This window comes from Eschrichtius robustus, chromosome X, assembly GCF_028021215.1.
Source record: "Eschrichtius robustus isolate mEscRob2 chromosome X, mEscRob2.pri, whole genome shotgun sequence".
NCBI lineage: Eukaryota > Metazoa > Chordata > Mammalia > Artiodactyla > Eschrichtiidae > Eschrichtius > Eschrichtius robustus.
The window spans coordinates 13,222,457-13,237,288 of record NC_090845.1 but is presented as its reverse complement, the minus strand read 5'-3'; the positions used below and the strand labels follow the sequence as shown (position 1 = coordinate 13,237,288).

General features: G+C 41.0%; 1 protein-coding gene across 2 annotated transcripts in view; it reads right to left on the bottom strand.

The window, feature by feature from the left end:
- Positions 1–1,374: 1,374 nt before the first annotated feature.
- The window catches only part of BMX (BMX non-receptor tyrosine kinase), a 39,620-nt gene continuing 26,162 nt past the window's right edge, over positions 1,375–14,832 (bottom strand). For both annotated transcript variants that reach the window (XM_068533028.1, XM_068533026.1), the window contains 5 exons: positions 12,798–13,014; positions 11,838–11,902; positions 9,003–9,121; positions 6,211–6,368; positions 1,375–2,538 (listed from right to left, as the gene is read on the bottom strand). In XM_068533028.1, the coding sequence (XP_068389129.1) occupies positions 2,464–2,538; positions 6,211–6,368; positions 9,003–9,121; positions 11,838–11,902; positions 12,798–13,014 (634 nt within the window). In that variant the 3' untranslated portion in view covers positions 1,375–2,463. The remainder of the gene's footprint in view (positions 2,539–6,210; positions 6,369–9,002; positions 9,122–11,837; positions 11,903–12,797; positions 13,015–14,832) is intronic.

The window sequence follows — 14,832 nt, the reverse complement described above, 5'->3', positions numbered from 1 at the left end:
AGAGCTAAAGATTTTCTACAAACAAGAGGCAGGGGGAGGGGTCATGTCCCCGGGAAGGTCCCATAGAGTCCTGCTGAGCTTCATTTTTAGAAGATCAAATATGTAAAAATAAGGAGAAGAAAGGAAAACACCCTTCAAGCGGGGGGGGGGGGGGGGGGGCGGACCAGGAAGACCTACTTTGGGCGTGGGAAATCTTTCTCGGGGGGCTTTAACAGTCTGTGGTGCAAATCTCTGGTGGACGGAATCAGAGCAGCACATTTCATTATATATTGAGATTTCCGTACCACGGTAAAAAAAAATAGAAGACTATTATCATAAGTCGATTCTGCTGAAAATAAAGGAATCATTATTTAAATGTCAAGAGACAAATAACCAAGAGGGATCATTCACAATAGCTGGGGGGTGAGGGGTGAGTGGGATGAGGAAGGGTGTGAATGTCTCTTAAAGGAGATTGTTAACTTATATCTGGAAAATAGTAGCAGGGTTTCATTAGTGTCTTTTCACTGTAATAATGCCCTTCACATAACCTTTTTCTTTCCCTTCTTGACATCACAGACATGATGAAAACCTATGGGTTCAGTAGCAGACCGTGAAGGTGGGCATTCCCAGGAAGCTTGAAAGCTAAGGCACCTTTTAGTAATAGCCATAAGAAGGTAAAATAGGACTCCTGTACCTCTGTGTCAAGATAGAAGACCGAAAGAGAAAGTTCAGTTATGAAACTAGCCAGAAGCCCCAGGGCCCCAAACTCAAGGATTTTAAATGATTACAGTAGCGCCCACCCTCCCCCACCCACTTTTGACGGTTTCAGTTACCCGCGGTCAACTACTATCTGAAAATATTAAATGGAAATTTTCAGAAGTAAAGAATTCGTAAGTTTTAAAGTGCGTGCCGTTCTCAGTAGCGTGATGAAATCTCGCGATTTCAGCTCTGCTCCCCCGGGACCTGAATCATCCCTTTGGCCAGCATGTCCCACCTGTTAGTCAATTAGTGGCCGCGGTTACAAGATCTGCTGTCGCAGTGCCGCACTGCTGTGTTCAAGTGACGCTGATTTTACTTAATCCTGGCTCCAAAGCGCCAGAGGAGTGATACTGGTGATTCGGAAATGCCACAGAGAAGACCTAAAGTGCTTCCTTTAAGTAAAAAGGTGAAAGGTCTCAACTTAATAAGGAAAGAAAAAAGATCAGATGCTGAGCAGGCTGAAACCTACGGTAAGACCAAATCTTTTATCGGTGACATTGTGAAGAAAGAAAAAGAAATTCATAACTAGTTTTGCTGTCAAACTGCAAAAGTTATGGCCGCAGTGTGTAAGTGGTTACTTAAAATGGAAAAGGCATTCAATTTGTACAGTAAGATACTCTGACAGACAGACCACATTCACATAACTTTTATTACAGTATTCTGTTATAATTGTTCTATTTTATTATTAGTTATTGCTGTTGATCTCTTACTGTGCTTAATTTATAAATTAAACTTGATCATAGGTATGTATGTATAGGAAAAACATAGTATATATGGGGTTTGGTATTATCCTCGGTTCCAGACATCCACTGGGGGTCTTGGAATGTATCCCCTGCAGATAAGGGGGGAGTACTGTAGAAAGCAACAATCTAATACAAGATCGTGGTTATACTTGAGTTGAAATTGAAAATAGTTAACTGTAAGGAAAAAGGCATCAAGTTATACCTTAGCATCTTTAAAAATTGTCTCTATGTGATACATAGTATATTATTGAATTATGTTATTTAACTTTAGTTTTATATTTGTGTACATAATGGCATGAATTCATTTTCCTGATTTGGATATCAAATGAGAATTGTATCATTTGGATTGAATTATGGACCACCTAACGGTGCCCACTACATAATGAGGTCCCCTAGGGCAGTTCGGACTGACTGCACAGAAACATCTGGGAGCTTGTTAAAAATACAAATTCTTAGGCTGCACTCAGACCTGCTGTACCAGAATCTCTGGGGTAGCTCCTAAGGAACCTGTGTTTTAATAAACTCTCCATTTGATTCTCATACATGCTAAAGATTGAGAACATTGAAACATGAAGGCAAGTGTCACAATTTCCATACTTGCTAATAGCATATTTAATTATCATGATAGTGGTGATATTAAGAAAAGAACAAATATCCAACAATTTTTCAATTCTGTTCAATCTTTACACATGGTACACACCCTCTCTATTTTGCAATCAATCAGAAGATGTGCTTCTGCTATAGGCTGGGAAGTATAATATTAAGAGCAGCATAAACAAAATTACTAATTTGACCTAAATTTCAAGGAAATCTTTTGTTTTCTACCTTGTTCATTTCTAGATAATAGAACAAACAGCACACAAAATACCATTAAGAAGAACTAGCTAAATTACAATGTCTGTGCTTTGCTACATCCCTTAAAAAGAATGAAAATGTTGGCCAACATTTACACTCACTCTCATCAGAACTTCTCATTTCTTCTTCAAGGTTTGTCTTTTTCCCGAAGTGGTTCAATGGAAGATAGGAGTTGCTGAAATGTGGGACGCTTTTCTGGAAGCTAAATAAAAGAAAAACCCAATGGTTTAGTTTATGAGGGCTATGATTAAAAATAAACTATGTAAAATATTTATACCTCAGTCCTAAAACTAGCAACTTTTACAATGTGGAAACACTATAGACATTTCTTCTAAAGAGAAAACAGAGCCCTAAGAATTGGGGAAGAAAAAGTACCTTTATTTGCATAAGATACGACTGCAGACCTTGGAAAACCAAGAGAATTAATGATAGAACCAACCCAAATAATAAAGGAATTCACCAGGAGAGCAGTATATAAAATTAACTGACAAAACCAATAGCCTTCCTATACATGTACAATAACCAATTAGAAGATGTAATGGAAGAGAAAACCCCATTTACAATAGCAACGACACCTCAATAAAATACGAACAGAAATGTACCCCCCGCAAATGAGGAAAACTTTAAAACGCTGCTGAAAAATACAAACGTAGCCTTGAACACATAGAAAAAAACATTGCTTGTCCTTGAATAGGACACACCAATACCATAAAGATGGTGAATTTCCCAAGTTAAAATACAAACCAAATACAATCTCCTCCAAAATATGAACAAGCTGGTTTCAAGCTGAACAAATTGATTCTCTAGTTTGTGGATTTTTAAATATGCAAAATAGCTAAGAAAACTATAAAGAAAGATGAGCAATGAGGGGGTGCTAGCCTACCTAGTAGTAAAACATGTTAAATACAGCAGAAACTAATACAACATTGTAAATCACTATACTCCAATAAAAATTAATTTTAAAAAATTAGACATTAAAAAAAGTGTTATAAAGTCTCTGTAATTAAAACAATGCAGTGCTAACACATGAATAGAGACCAGAGAACAGAAGAGAAAGTCCCAAAATGAACCCAAATACATACGGAAATTTACTATCCTGTTACTGGGTATTTTGACACCATTCGATAGAATCTTATTGCTGGGGACAACATAGTCTTTTAATAAATGGTGCCTCAACAACTGAGTAGCCATTTAGAAAACGAAATCTTTGGATCCATACTTTTTATTCCATATACCAAAACAAACAGACTAGATCAGACACTTAAATGTAAAAGAATGAAACCATAAAAGTACTAGAGGAAAATCTGAGTGAACGCCTTTGCAATCTGGGTGTGGGAAAGCCTATCTAACTATAACTCAGTTTCCAGAAGCAAAAAAAGCAAATAATGATGTAGTCAACTGTATTTTTTTAAAAGAAAGTTTTGCATGGCAAAAAACATCATAAACTAAATCAAAGATAAGTGACAAACTGGGAGAAAATAATTACAATTTATGTCAGAGATAGAGTATTAATCTCCTGAATTTATAAAGGGATCTTTAAAATTGAGGTGGGGGGAACAAAAACCTTATAGAAAAAGGGAAAAGACATGACATATAATTCTCAGAAAGGTATACAAATGCTCTTCAAAATATGCCTCACTCATAATGAAAGATGTACCTAGGAAAGCTGCACTAAAATGCCATTTCTCATCTATCAGATTGGCAGGAATTCAGAAGCTTGACAATGGTCTGTGTTGCTAGAGGGCCATTGCCTGTGGAGAGGAATTTGTATGCTCTTTTTTTTTTTTTTTTTTGTAAGAAAGAAAGGGAAACAAAACCACACACCTATACAGACATGTTCATTTTTGTACAAAGAAATACGGGAAAGCTAAACTGGAATCTAATGAAAATTGTGAATTTTCTCCCCAAAATTGTGAAATAAAATATCAAAAAGAAGGGAGACTAAAATGTACAAAACACTCACTATAAGCAGAACCTTCAGCTGGGGACTGCCCCCGTGCAAACCCCCCTCAGTGGATTCTGCCCCAATTCTCACACTTTTACGGACCAGCAGTAGGAAGAAGGCAGTTCCTTCCTGTTCAGGGCCCCCTGCCCATCTGACGGTGCAGGCACATTCCCAGGAGCTGGAGTGGGGAGGGCCAGGGAGGGTCCCAGCTTCAACTCAGACACCCTTGTCTGCTCCTCTTCTCCATCGGGCAGGTGACAGCAGTGAGTCTGCCTGGTGTGGGCAGTGCCAGGTCTCTAACCCTCCTCTGACCCAGTCTGACCCTCTAGCGCCGCCTAAGGCTCTCAGCCCCTTTACATTTGGGGTAAAAAAGAGTGGGGGAGCCTTAGATAGTATTTCAAGTGACATTGGGTGGGAAGTCACCAAGTGCCCATATTCCAAGAAGAATTTAAGCTAAAAGATAAAATGTTACGTGATGCAGTCAGTAACTCTTCCAAAGTGGAATTCTAGGCTCCAACACAAGAGATGAGGAACTCTTTAAATCCTGTGCAGTCATTTATTCCTAGCACCAGCATAGTGCCTGGTGCACAGCTGCTCTATTAATATGTAACAACAACGACAACCACTTAGAGCACTTACTGTATACCGGGCACTGTTCTAAGGACTTTATAATATTAACTCATTCAATCCACACAATAATCCCGTCAGTTAAGTACTATTTTATAGTGAAGCACAGAGATGTTAGGAGACTTATGCAAGGTCCCACAGCTAGCATTCAACCCAGAGCTAGCATTCTGGCTCCAGAGTCCACATGCTTAACCACGACACTGATCTGTCTTTTACGAGTGAATGAATGAATGCGTGAACGCATGACGGCAGCACTAGGCCCGTTTGTCAATGAGGCTACGCCGTATAATGGCTATGGGCTGCGGGCTCTTAGATGAATGTTCTTAGAAGTCTCCTATTATCACATCACTCGCAAATGTCTTCAGGGGCTCCGTGTTGCCTATAGAAAGCCAAACTCATACTCCTCTCCTTGTCATTCAGGCTACAGAATCTGGACCAGACGTACTCTTCCAAACTCATTTCCAGCCCTTCCAACCACAGCTCCAGCTGAGCATGCAGTGCTCATTCCTGCGTCCCCACCTGTGCTTGTGCTGGTCGCTCTCACCTGGACACCCTTGAACTGTGTCTCCACCCACATAGTTGGGGAAGCTCTGTAGAGCTTTCCAGACCTGGCTCAGATAACGATGCGTTCCGGAAGCTGGGCTGCCTCTCCTCCGAGCTCTTCCTGTACTTACTTGTCTGTGTTTCTAATTTGCACATATAATTATAAGCTACTTGCTGTTTTCAGTCCCACAAAAAAAGATACTCTTATTCTCTCCCTGCATGGAAGGCTTTTATTCAGCACTTGGGAGACAGGGGAAGGGAGAACAGACTGGTGTCCATTCTGTGCTCTCTACACGTGTTACTTGTTCTCTGTTACACGTTTTCTCCTTGAGGAGAGACCCTCTAGTGTTGTGGTTGAGAACAGGGCCTCTGACACTAGCCAGCCTGCCTCTTACTAGCTGTGTGAGCTTGGGCGAGTCACTTAACCTCTCTGGGTATCTGTTTCCGCTTCTGTTCGTTTAGCCATGATAAGAGTAACCTACTCATAGTGTGTTTCCTGTTGAATAAATGAGTTAATATTCGTAAAGTCCTTAGAACACTGCTGATATAAGTTGTTTGTTAAGTTGTTGGCGCCTACAGTGCTGGTTTCTGATCACCAACACCTGAGGGCAGGGGCCCAGGCCCATTTCCACCTGCTCTGTAGCAGGTGCCCCCTCCTCCCCCACCCCGCCCGCCCCAAAAACGCTTCTTCCGGTGGTGACGTAGCCGGTGGCCCGGATGCGCCGGCGCCCTGCCCGCTCCCCGCAGTGGAGCACTCGCCTCATGCCAGCAGCGGTACATGACCTGGTAGACGGTGTCCGACGCCAGCTGGGGCCGGTACAGCCGGTGGCCCTGGGAGACCTTCACGACCACTTGCGAGTTGTCGTACAAGTCATAGGGCTGCTTCCCCAGGCTGAACACTTCCCACATCAGGATCCCTGCACCATGGGGAGGGCGGCGGCGGACAGAGGAGAGAGAGCCAGCGTCAAAAGGTACAGTTTGCCGAACGAGCTTCACACGCCAGGTCAGGAAGGCTCTGGGTCGGAGCCGGGATCCCTGGGGGATGAGTCCAAGCATGAAGGACGGGGTAGGGACGGCGGGCCTGGACCCTAGCTTCCGGAGCCCAGGCTCTCCTCTCCCTGTTCCCTGAGACCCGGACGCCCATTCTCGCCGGGAAACGGGGAACCGGCCAGGGCCGCTGCAGGGGGAGCTCCCTGGGGTCAAGGCCCTTGGGCTGCTTCAGACAGGCGGCTGAGGCCTGGTCCAGCCCTTAGGAGTGACGGATGGAAGTCCTCGCCCTTTCCCTCTGACTTGGCAACAATTTCATTGCACCATCAGATTACCTTTTGGTGGAAATTTAAGATAAAATCGTGGGCAACGTTCCTCCTTTTCTATTGCCACAGTGTTCTAGAATACTTTGTGGGTCAGGTGTCCTTTCAAGAATCTGATTAAAATCATTGGCTTTTCCTCGGGGAAGTGAATGCACAGCATTTTCGGGCTCCTCTTCTGGAAGTTCACAGGGTATTTTCTGGAAGTATCCAGAGTATGGTGGACTCCAGGTTAAGAAACCGAATTCTGGTCATGGTGGTCAAGAGGGTTGCATTTGGGGCCAGTCAGACGTGCCTTTTGAGGCCCAGGTTTGCCACTTACAGGCTGGGCAACTTTCTTAGCCCTTCTCAGCTCTGCTTGCCTTCTGTAATATGCGGGTATCTGCACATCACAGAGTTGTCGTGACGATTGAATAGGATAAAACACGGGGAGCATTTAGAAGGGCGCTGGAGACATTTTAAATGCTCTCTAAATGGTGACCATTGTGATGTTGTACTGGCCAAGCCAGAGAATTCCAGCACTCAGCCAGCTTCAAAAGCTTGGAAAACTAGAAATATGTAAGAAGGGAGAGAACTGTTCTAGAACCATAACTGAAGTACTAACTTCAAAACTTCTTTGACTTTTAGGGCTACAGATATTTTGTAAAATATTTACAGTAAGGCAGTGTTACAAGTTATGGCGGCTGTGTGTTTTTTTTAAACAAATATTCTAAAACAACCATCCAAAAACGTGTTGCCCCTTTCACAATTGTCTCTTTGGAAGGCTAACCACTTATCTCAAGAATAATATCATTGCTTAAAATATCTGTGGGACTCCTCTTTGAGAATTGCTTTCAGAGGTCCTGGTTTATTTTGAGTATCTTCACTGGGGACAAATTATTTAAGAATGAATTTAGTTCTTGGAAACAGCCAGCAAATATTTGGAGCCAAATTCTGGCACATAAGGTAAGCAGTCGACCTGGGTAATGCAATTTTTTGGTCAAAACCCAGCTGTGACTATTGAGTAAGGATACTGATTTTTAATAATATCTCTCATAAGGCATATCAATTGACACAAAGAGATTGAAACTAATTCTGACAAGTTCATCAGCACAAAATGACATCAAGTATTCGCCAAAATGCTCTGTGTGGTTTTTCCTTTTTCTGTATACATTGGATTATTATTTTTTTTACAATGAACAATACCAATTTTACAAAAGGAATAATTATTTTTAACAATTGCCCCATAGAAAAATAAACAGCTAACTACATTTTCCTTTCTTCAGGCTGTCATGTAGAAAGTCAGATTGTGCTTATGGGCTAAGACAGGCATGAAATAGTTCTCAGTTGTATTTAATAGATTCCATAGCCTTATGATAATTTGGAATATTTATCCTGAGCTCATCTGACAGTGATTTTAAACAAGCCTGACATTCCTCCCAATGTAGAAAAATACCAGAAAATCTAAGAATCACAATTTAAGAATTGTCTCTGTTTTCTAATTACGTTTACTAAATTTCAATATAGATCTTTCAGTAAAACAGGGGTCAGCATACTCTTTCTATAAAGGGCCACAAAGTAAGTTTTCTAGGCTTTGAGGGTCATGCAGCCTCTGTGGCAACTACTGTTGCAAGCACAAAAGCAACCACAGACAGTACATAAACCATATGTACAAAGGACATGGCTGTGCTCCGATCAAACTTTCCTTACAGAAACAGGCCACTGGAATTGGTCCTGCGCCATGGTCTGCTGACCCCTGACCTAAATGATGAATTTTAACAAGGACACTAGTTGAAGTTGGGATGGGCCAAAGAAAGTGCTGAGTCATGTTTGGTATCTACACCAGGCATGCCCCCCAAATTGGTCAATTCAGAAGGGAATGATTATCACCCCGCTTCCGTGCAGAAAGTCAATGACTTCATTTTAAGCCCTTCAACGTTTTGTACCTCATGCAAACTGGGTTTTAGCTTTCAGTGACTCCTTTTTGAAAACTGAAATCTTCAGTGGGAAAGCTTTTATCCCTTTTGGTTTTATGAGAAGGTGCTAGCAGGATGCCAATTATACAATACGTGGCAGACATCCTAACACCAACACAAGAAAGGGTCACCATCATCTTCTTCAATCCCTTGCTTGTCTCTGGCCATACATGTAATTTTGTAAGTGCTCAGAGCTTTTGCTGAAAATGGATGTTGCTGCTCTTGTGGTTTCCTGTTGTGGAAGCCAGCTTATGAAATGGGGCTGGGTCCCACGTGGCCACATTCTTACCGAACGCCCATACGTCTGACTTGCTGCTGTATTTGAAGTAGTGAAACACCTCTGGGGCTGACCACTTGACGGGAAACTTTGTTCCTACCGAACTGACATACTGGTCATCAAGAACATACCTGCAGAGGAAAACATCAACACAGCCCTTCAGCCGAGTATGCAGGACATACAGCCGTCCGGTCTCAGCTGAGGGCCTTGGTTTTCCGGATCTTTTGCTTCCTTTCAGTGTGTGAGCTTAGCTAGAGGCTGCTTATGACTTGTAAGCATTTAAAAAAAATGATCTCTAACTTTGAAAATACCAAAATCCGAATGCAAAATATTTGGTGACTAGAAAGAAACACAAACAAGTAAAAGTAAAATCACTCCGAATCCCACCCCAAAGATAACCTGTCATGCTACCACTCAAGATACATTTTTGCTTGTACTTTCCAATCTTTTTTTCTATATATACTTTGAACAAAATTGATTTTCTCTTGTACTGAGGTTTGCTTTTATTTTTCCTTTAAGGGCATATCAAGAACATTTTCCCCATGGTTACATTCTCTTCTACATCATCATGTTTAATGGCTGATTAGTCTTCCTTCTTATGGATTAACGTAATTTGTTTAACCGTGTAAGTTACTTCTAATCTTTTGCTATTGTAAACAATGATGGACAGCAGTAATATCCTATGAAGTTATCAAGACCATAAAAATATATGCTCAAGATATGCAGTACACTTTTGTTTATAATAATGATAAAAATGCAATCAACCTCAATATCCCCAGGCTGAGGAGTGATTAAATATAATATGGCACATTAATAGAATAGTATGCAGCCATGAAAAAAGAGATCACTGTACACTGACCAAAATAAAAAGATGCCTATGGTTTATGGTTAGTGCAAAAGCATGTATAGGTAATGTGATTCCATTTTTGTGGGGACAAACAGTAAATGTCCATATTTGTGTATATGATTGGGTACACTTAGGAATCAGGTTTGAAAGGACATCCACCAAATGTGTCAGCCATAGTTACTCCTAGTGCTGAAAATAAGGGGAATGGGTGGGGGGGGTAGATTCTACTTTTTGCTTTATACACTATTGCTATATTTCTTACAATAAGCATATATTATTTGTATAATTAATCAAGGAGAAACCCACAAAAAAACACATAAATAATGACTACTAACTCAAGAAAATAGAAAAACGAAAATGATGGAGACTGAAACTTTGGATATAATTTATAGGAAAACTTCACACACAAAAATGTGTTAGAGATGTTTATTGTAATTTAAAATAGCTGAAAAAGCTGGTGTGGCAAATCATTCTGGGAAATATTAATAATAGTAATAATAAATAATGCTTCCATAAGATTACATATAGCACCTTCCATACTTCCCTCCCAAGCCCCCTCAGCTCTTCAGACACCACCAGACACTCAGAAACAACCCTGACACCCCTGACTGGGCTCTGCTCACGACCTAAACCTTCCTTCAAATCATCAGGACCAAGTTCAATCACAGGCATCTGACTAATGTGACCCCAGAGCTTCATGACCAACAGGGCCTGGTGCATGGCCTCCAGGATCCCTTATTTAGAACAAGACCTGCAGCCCCCTTTTCCTAAGTTACAAAGAACTTGACAGTATATTCCCTGGACGCTGGCATAACAGCCAGTATTTCTGCTTTGAGAACAAAGTGGGATCAGTTGCCTTGGCCTGGGAGCTTCTCCCTGCCCTGAGGAGCTGTGAGCAGCTTTTTCTCTTGAGCTCAGGCGAGCTGCACATTTGGAGTGTGGGCGTAGGAGAGCAAGTGTATGGTCAGAGGAGGATGGCAGGGAGCACACAGCTAAAGGGACACCTGCCAACATTGAGGGGTCCCAGAAGAGGAGCAGCTTGTCGTAATGAAATTTGGAGAAGACCTAAAAAAAAATAGATCTTCCTATGGTGTTTTAGGGCCATGTTGGCTAAACATAGAGCTGGCTTTCGTCACCTCTTCAGATCGCTTTGAAACGGCGTTATCTCTCCTCAGAATGACATGCGTTTATGTTGAGTGGGCACAACTTTATAGCTGTATTTTGTCTCAATGGCAGGGACATCTACTTGCCCTGTAGACTAAACCATGGGCAGTTTGAGGGCAGGGACTATCCCATACATTTCAGTATCTCTCATAAGGCCTAGGCATTTAGTAGGCACTCAATAAATGTTTGTTGAATGGAAAGGCTACCATGTATGTCTTCATTTCCTATGTAAAACCATGAAAATTGACTCTGAGGCTTACACAGTATAAGGATTCAGAATTCAGGAAATGGAAGATTCTTCTTAAACTGCTATCATACTCAAACAAGTTTCTCAAATCCTGAAGTGTTGCTAGAATGCTCACCAAGAGAATCTGAGTCTACTGCCTTACCTGATGATACAGGGAATTTAATAAAATGACAAGAAAAATTTTCCTAGTGTTAATGCTCTGTCCATTTGAACATATAGTATTAAGAGGAAACAACCAGAAGGGGTAAAGGAGCCATAATACACACACACACTCACTCAATCAAGGCTTTTTAAACTTTTCTGGGTTTTTTTCTGGCTGTAACATGTTATATTTGAATATTTAGGATTTTCATGGAATTTATTCTTAAGTTTAGAAAATATTTATCAAGGTGTTGAAAGAACTAAAAAGAACTTGGGGCAATTTCTGAAGAACAATCCCATCTTATAGGTGGAGAAATGAGGTGGGCAGAGGTAGAGTGGGGGAGGGGATCCCGGTTTCTAAGCCCCTGATTCAGAGCGGGTTCTATATCCCCATTTTGCTGTGAATGGAAATCCCTCTTGCATCGGTTGCCCTTTGGAGTTGGCTTACCTCGTCATCCCAAAGTCAGAAACCTTCACAGAGAGGTCACTGTCTACCAAGCAGTTCCGAGCAGCCTTTAGAGGGAAAGCAGAATTACCAAGTAGTAAAAGTGACCAAGAATCCCCTGACATCAAAATCAGACATTTTCCTTTTCTTTGGCAGAGTTCTCAGCAAAATCTAAGATTGCCTATCACAACCCCAAATGCTGTATTTCAAAGGAAATATCTAGAGTATAGGAGTTGTCTTTTTTCCTTCGCAATTTTTAATTTTTCAGAATGAAAATGTGCTCCCATAAGTATTTTGCCTCAAGCATCCATCCTTGTCAAACAGCATGAAAGGTATTAGACATTAAACACAGAACATGAGCTCATCAGTGAGAAGGGAAAAATCATGTCTAGGGGTTCCCTCTCCACACTGCTAGGGCACCGTGCATTAACAGGCGCTTTGAAGGCATAACTGTTGCACTGAGGATCCCAAGTACACTGGCCTAGTGTGCATGGCAGGTTTGCTGTTCAGCACAAGAAAATCTTAAGGATCAATCAGTACCAGTGCAAACCAAGCAGAACACTCTCCACGCCCACCCTGACCCAAAGACACACAGAAATTTCATTTCTTGTATTTTTGGTTATCGTACTAAACAACTCTTTTAGCACTAAACCCTTCCTGGAGTAAAGGTAACCTTGGGTTAAATGGTTCTGGGAAACACGAAAGTGACCAGAGTCTTTCCTTTCCATCTGTTTTCCTTTATACCACAACCTAACTACATAGATCTTGATGGCTACTTTTACTCTTTCTATTCTTTCTATACTTCAAGTATTTTATTGTGAAATTCTGATTTTGATTACAAAAATGTCATGCGCTTAAGCACGTCACAAGTGAGCAAAGTATAAGTGAAGATGCCCTCCTTGCCGTCCCTCCCAATGGCCCCATCGCTGGAGGAGGGAGCTGGGGATTGCTTTCTTTCCTTACCAAGTCCCGGTGTATGAACTGGTGGCTCTCCAAGAAGGCCATGCCTTCACAAACATCATAGCACATTTCTAAGAGCTGGGAGGGCTCAAGTCTTTTCCCATGACTCTTCAGGTAACTCAGCAAGCAGCCATTGGTTATATATTCAGTCACTATGTATATAGGGTATCTCTTTGAACACACTCCGTAGAATTTCACCAGCTTGGGATGGTTGAGTTTCCTGGAAACAACAGATGTTCAGAGTTCAATACTGAATTTCCCTACTCCATTTTCCAGATGTCCTGAAAAAGAATCACTGTCAGATTTTTGTGTGTTTTAATTTCCCCCCTCCTACTGGAACGGAGGAAGAGTCTGATTCTGGGAGCATCAGCCTTTGGAAGCAGGAAAATGCTGCCTCCTACTGGATCTTGACAACGTCAGCAGCCATTAAGCTGCTCTGGGTGCTTGTCCAACTTTCCTACAGAGAATCAGGGAAGCAGTGGTCTGTTGCCTCAGAAATCCTGCTTAGTCTCGTGGCATCTTGAGAACTTCCATGGCTGATTTGGAGGAAGCTATACCCTAGGAGAAGTCACTTCCCTTTTAAAGCATCCAACTTTCATGTCTAAACATTTCATTAAAAAAAAAATAGAATATGAAGGGCGTAGGTAAAATGAAAATAGATGCCATGTTAGAGAAGTGAGATTAGTTCTGATTTTCCTTTCTTTTTTAAAAATTTTCATTTTGCATTATTGTGACGTTATTTTTTTGATGATAAATTTAGAAAATAATAACCACGTGACATAGCACTTCTAGTAGGTCATGACAGCTATTATGATGTTCATCAACTAGTCCTTATGTAATTGATCTATTCTTATCAATTTACAGGATGATTCTTTTTTTTCTTTTCCATTATGGTTTATTACAGGATATTGAATATCGTTTCCTGTGCTATACAGTAGGACCTTGTTGTTTATCCATTCTATATATAATAATTTGCATCTACTAACCCCAAACTTCCAATCCATCCCTCTCCCACCCCGCTTCCCCTTGTCAACCACAAGTCTGTTCTCTATGTCTGTGAGTCTGTTTCTGTTTTGTAGATAAGTTCATTTGTGTCATATTTTAGATTCCACATATAAGTGATATCATATGGTATTTGTCTTTCTCTGTCTGACTGACTTCACTTAGTATGATAATCTCTAGGGCCATCCATGTTGCTGCAAATGGCATTATTTCATTCTTTTTTTATGGCTGAGTAATATTCCATTGTATATATGTTCCACAGCTTCTTTATCCATTCATCAGTCGATGGACACTTAGGTTGCTTCCATGTCTTGGCTATTGTAAATAGTGCTGCTATAGATGAACTTATTTGCAAAGCAGAAATAGAGTCACAGATGTAGAAAACAAACTTATGGTTTCCAAGGGGGGAAGGGGGGGTGGGATGAACTGGGAGATTGGGACTGACATATATACACTACTGTATATAAAATAGGTAACTAATGAGAACCTACTGTATAGCACAGGGAACTCTACTCAGTGCTCTGCGGTGACCTAAATTGGAAGGAAATCTAAAAAGGACGGAATATATGTATATGTATAACTGATTCACTTTGCTGTACAGCAGAAACTAACACAACATTGTAAAGCAACTATACTCCAATAAAAAAATAGTGCTGCTATGAACATAGAGGTGCATGTATCTTTTCGAATTATAGTTTTGTCTAGGTATATGCCCAGGAGTGGGATTGCAGGGTCATATGGTAGCTCTATTTTTAGTTTTTTGAGGAACCTCCACACTGTTTTTCATAGTGGCTGCACCAATTTACATTCCCACCAACAGTGTAGGAGGGTTCCCTTCTCTCCACACCCTCTCCAGCATTTGTTATTTGTAGATTTTTTTGGTGATGGCCATTCTGACTCGTGTGGGGTGGTACCTCATAGTTTTGATTTGCATTTCTCTAAAAATTGATGATGAGCATTACAGGATGATTCTTTAATGTTCAGATGTGTAAAGTAAATTAAATTTAACATGTCAACTTGACAATTTTTTTAACAG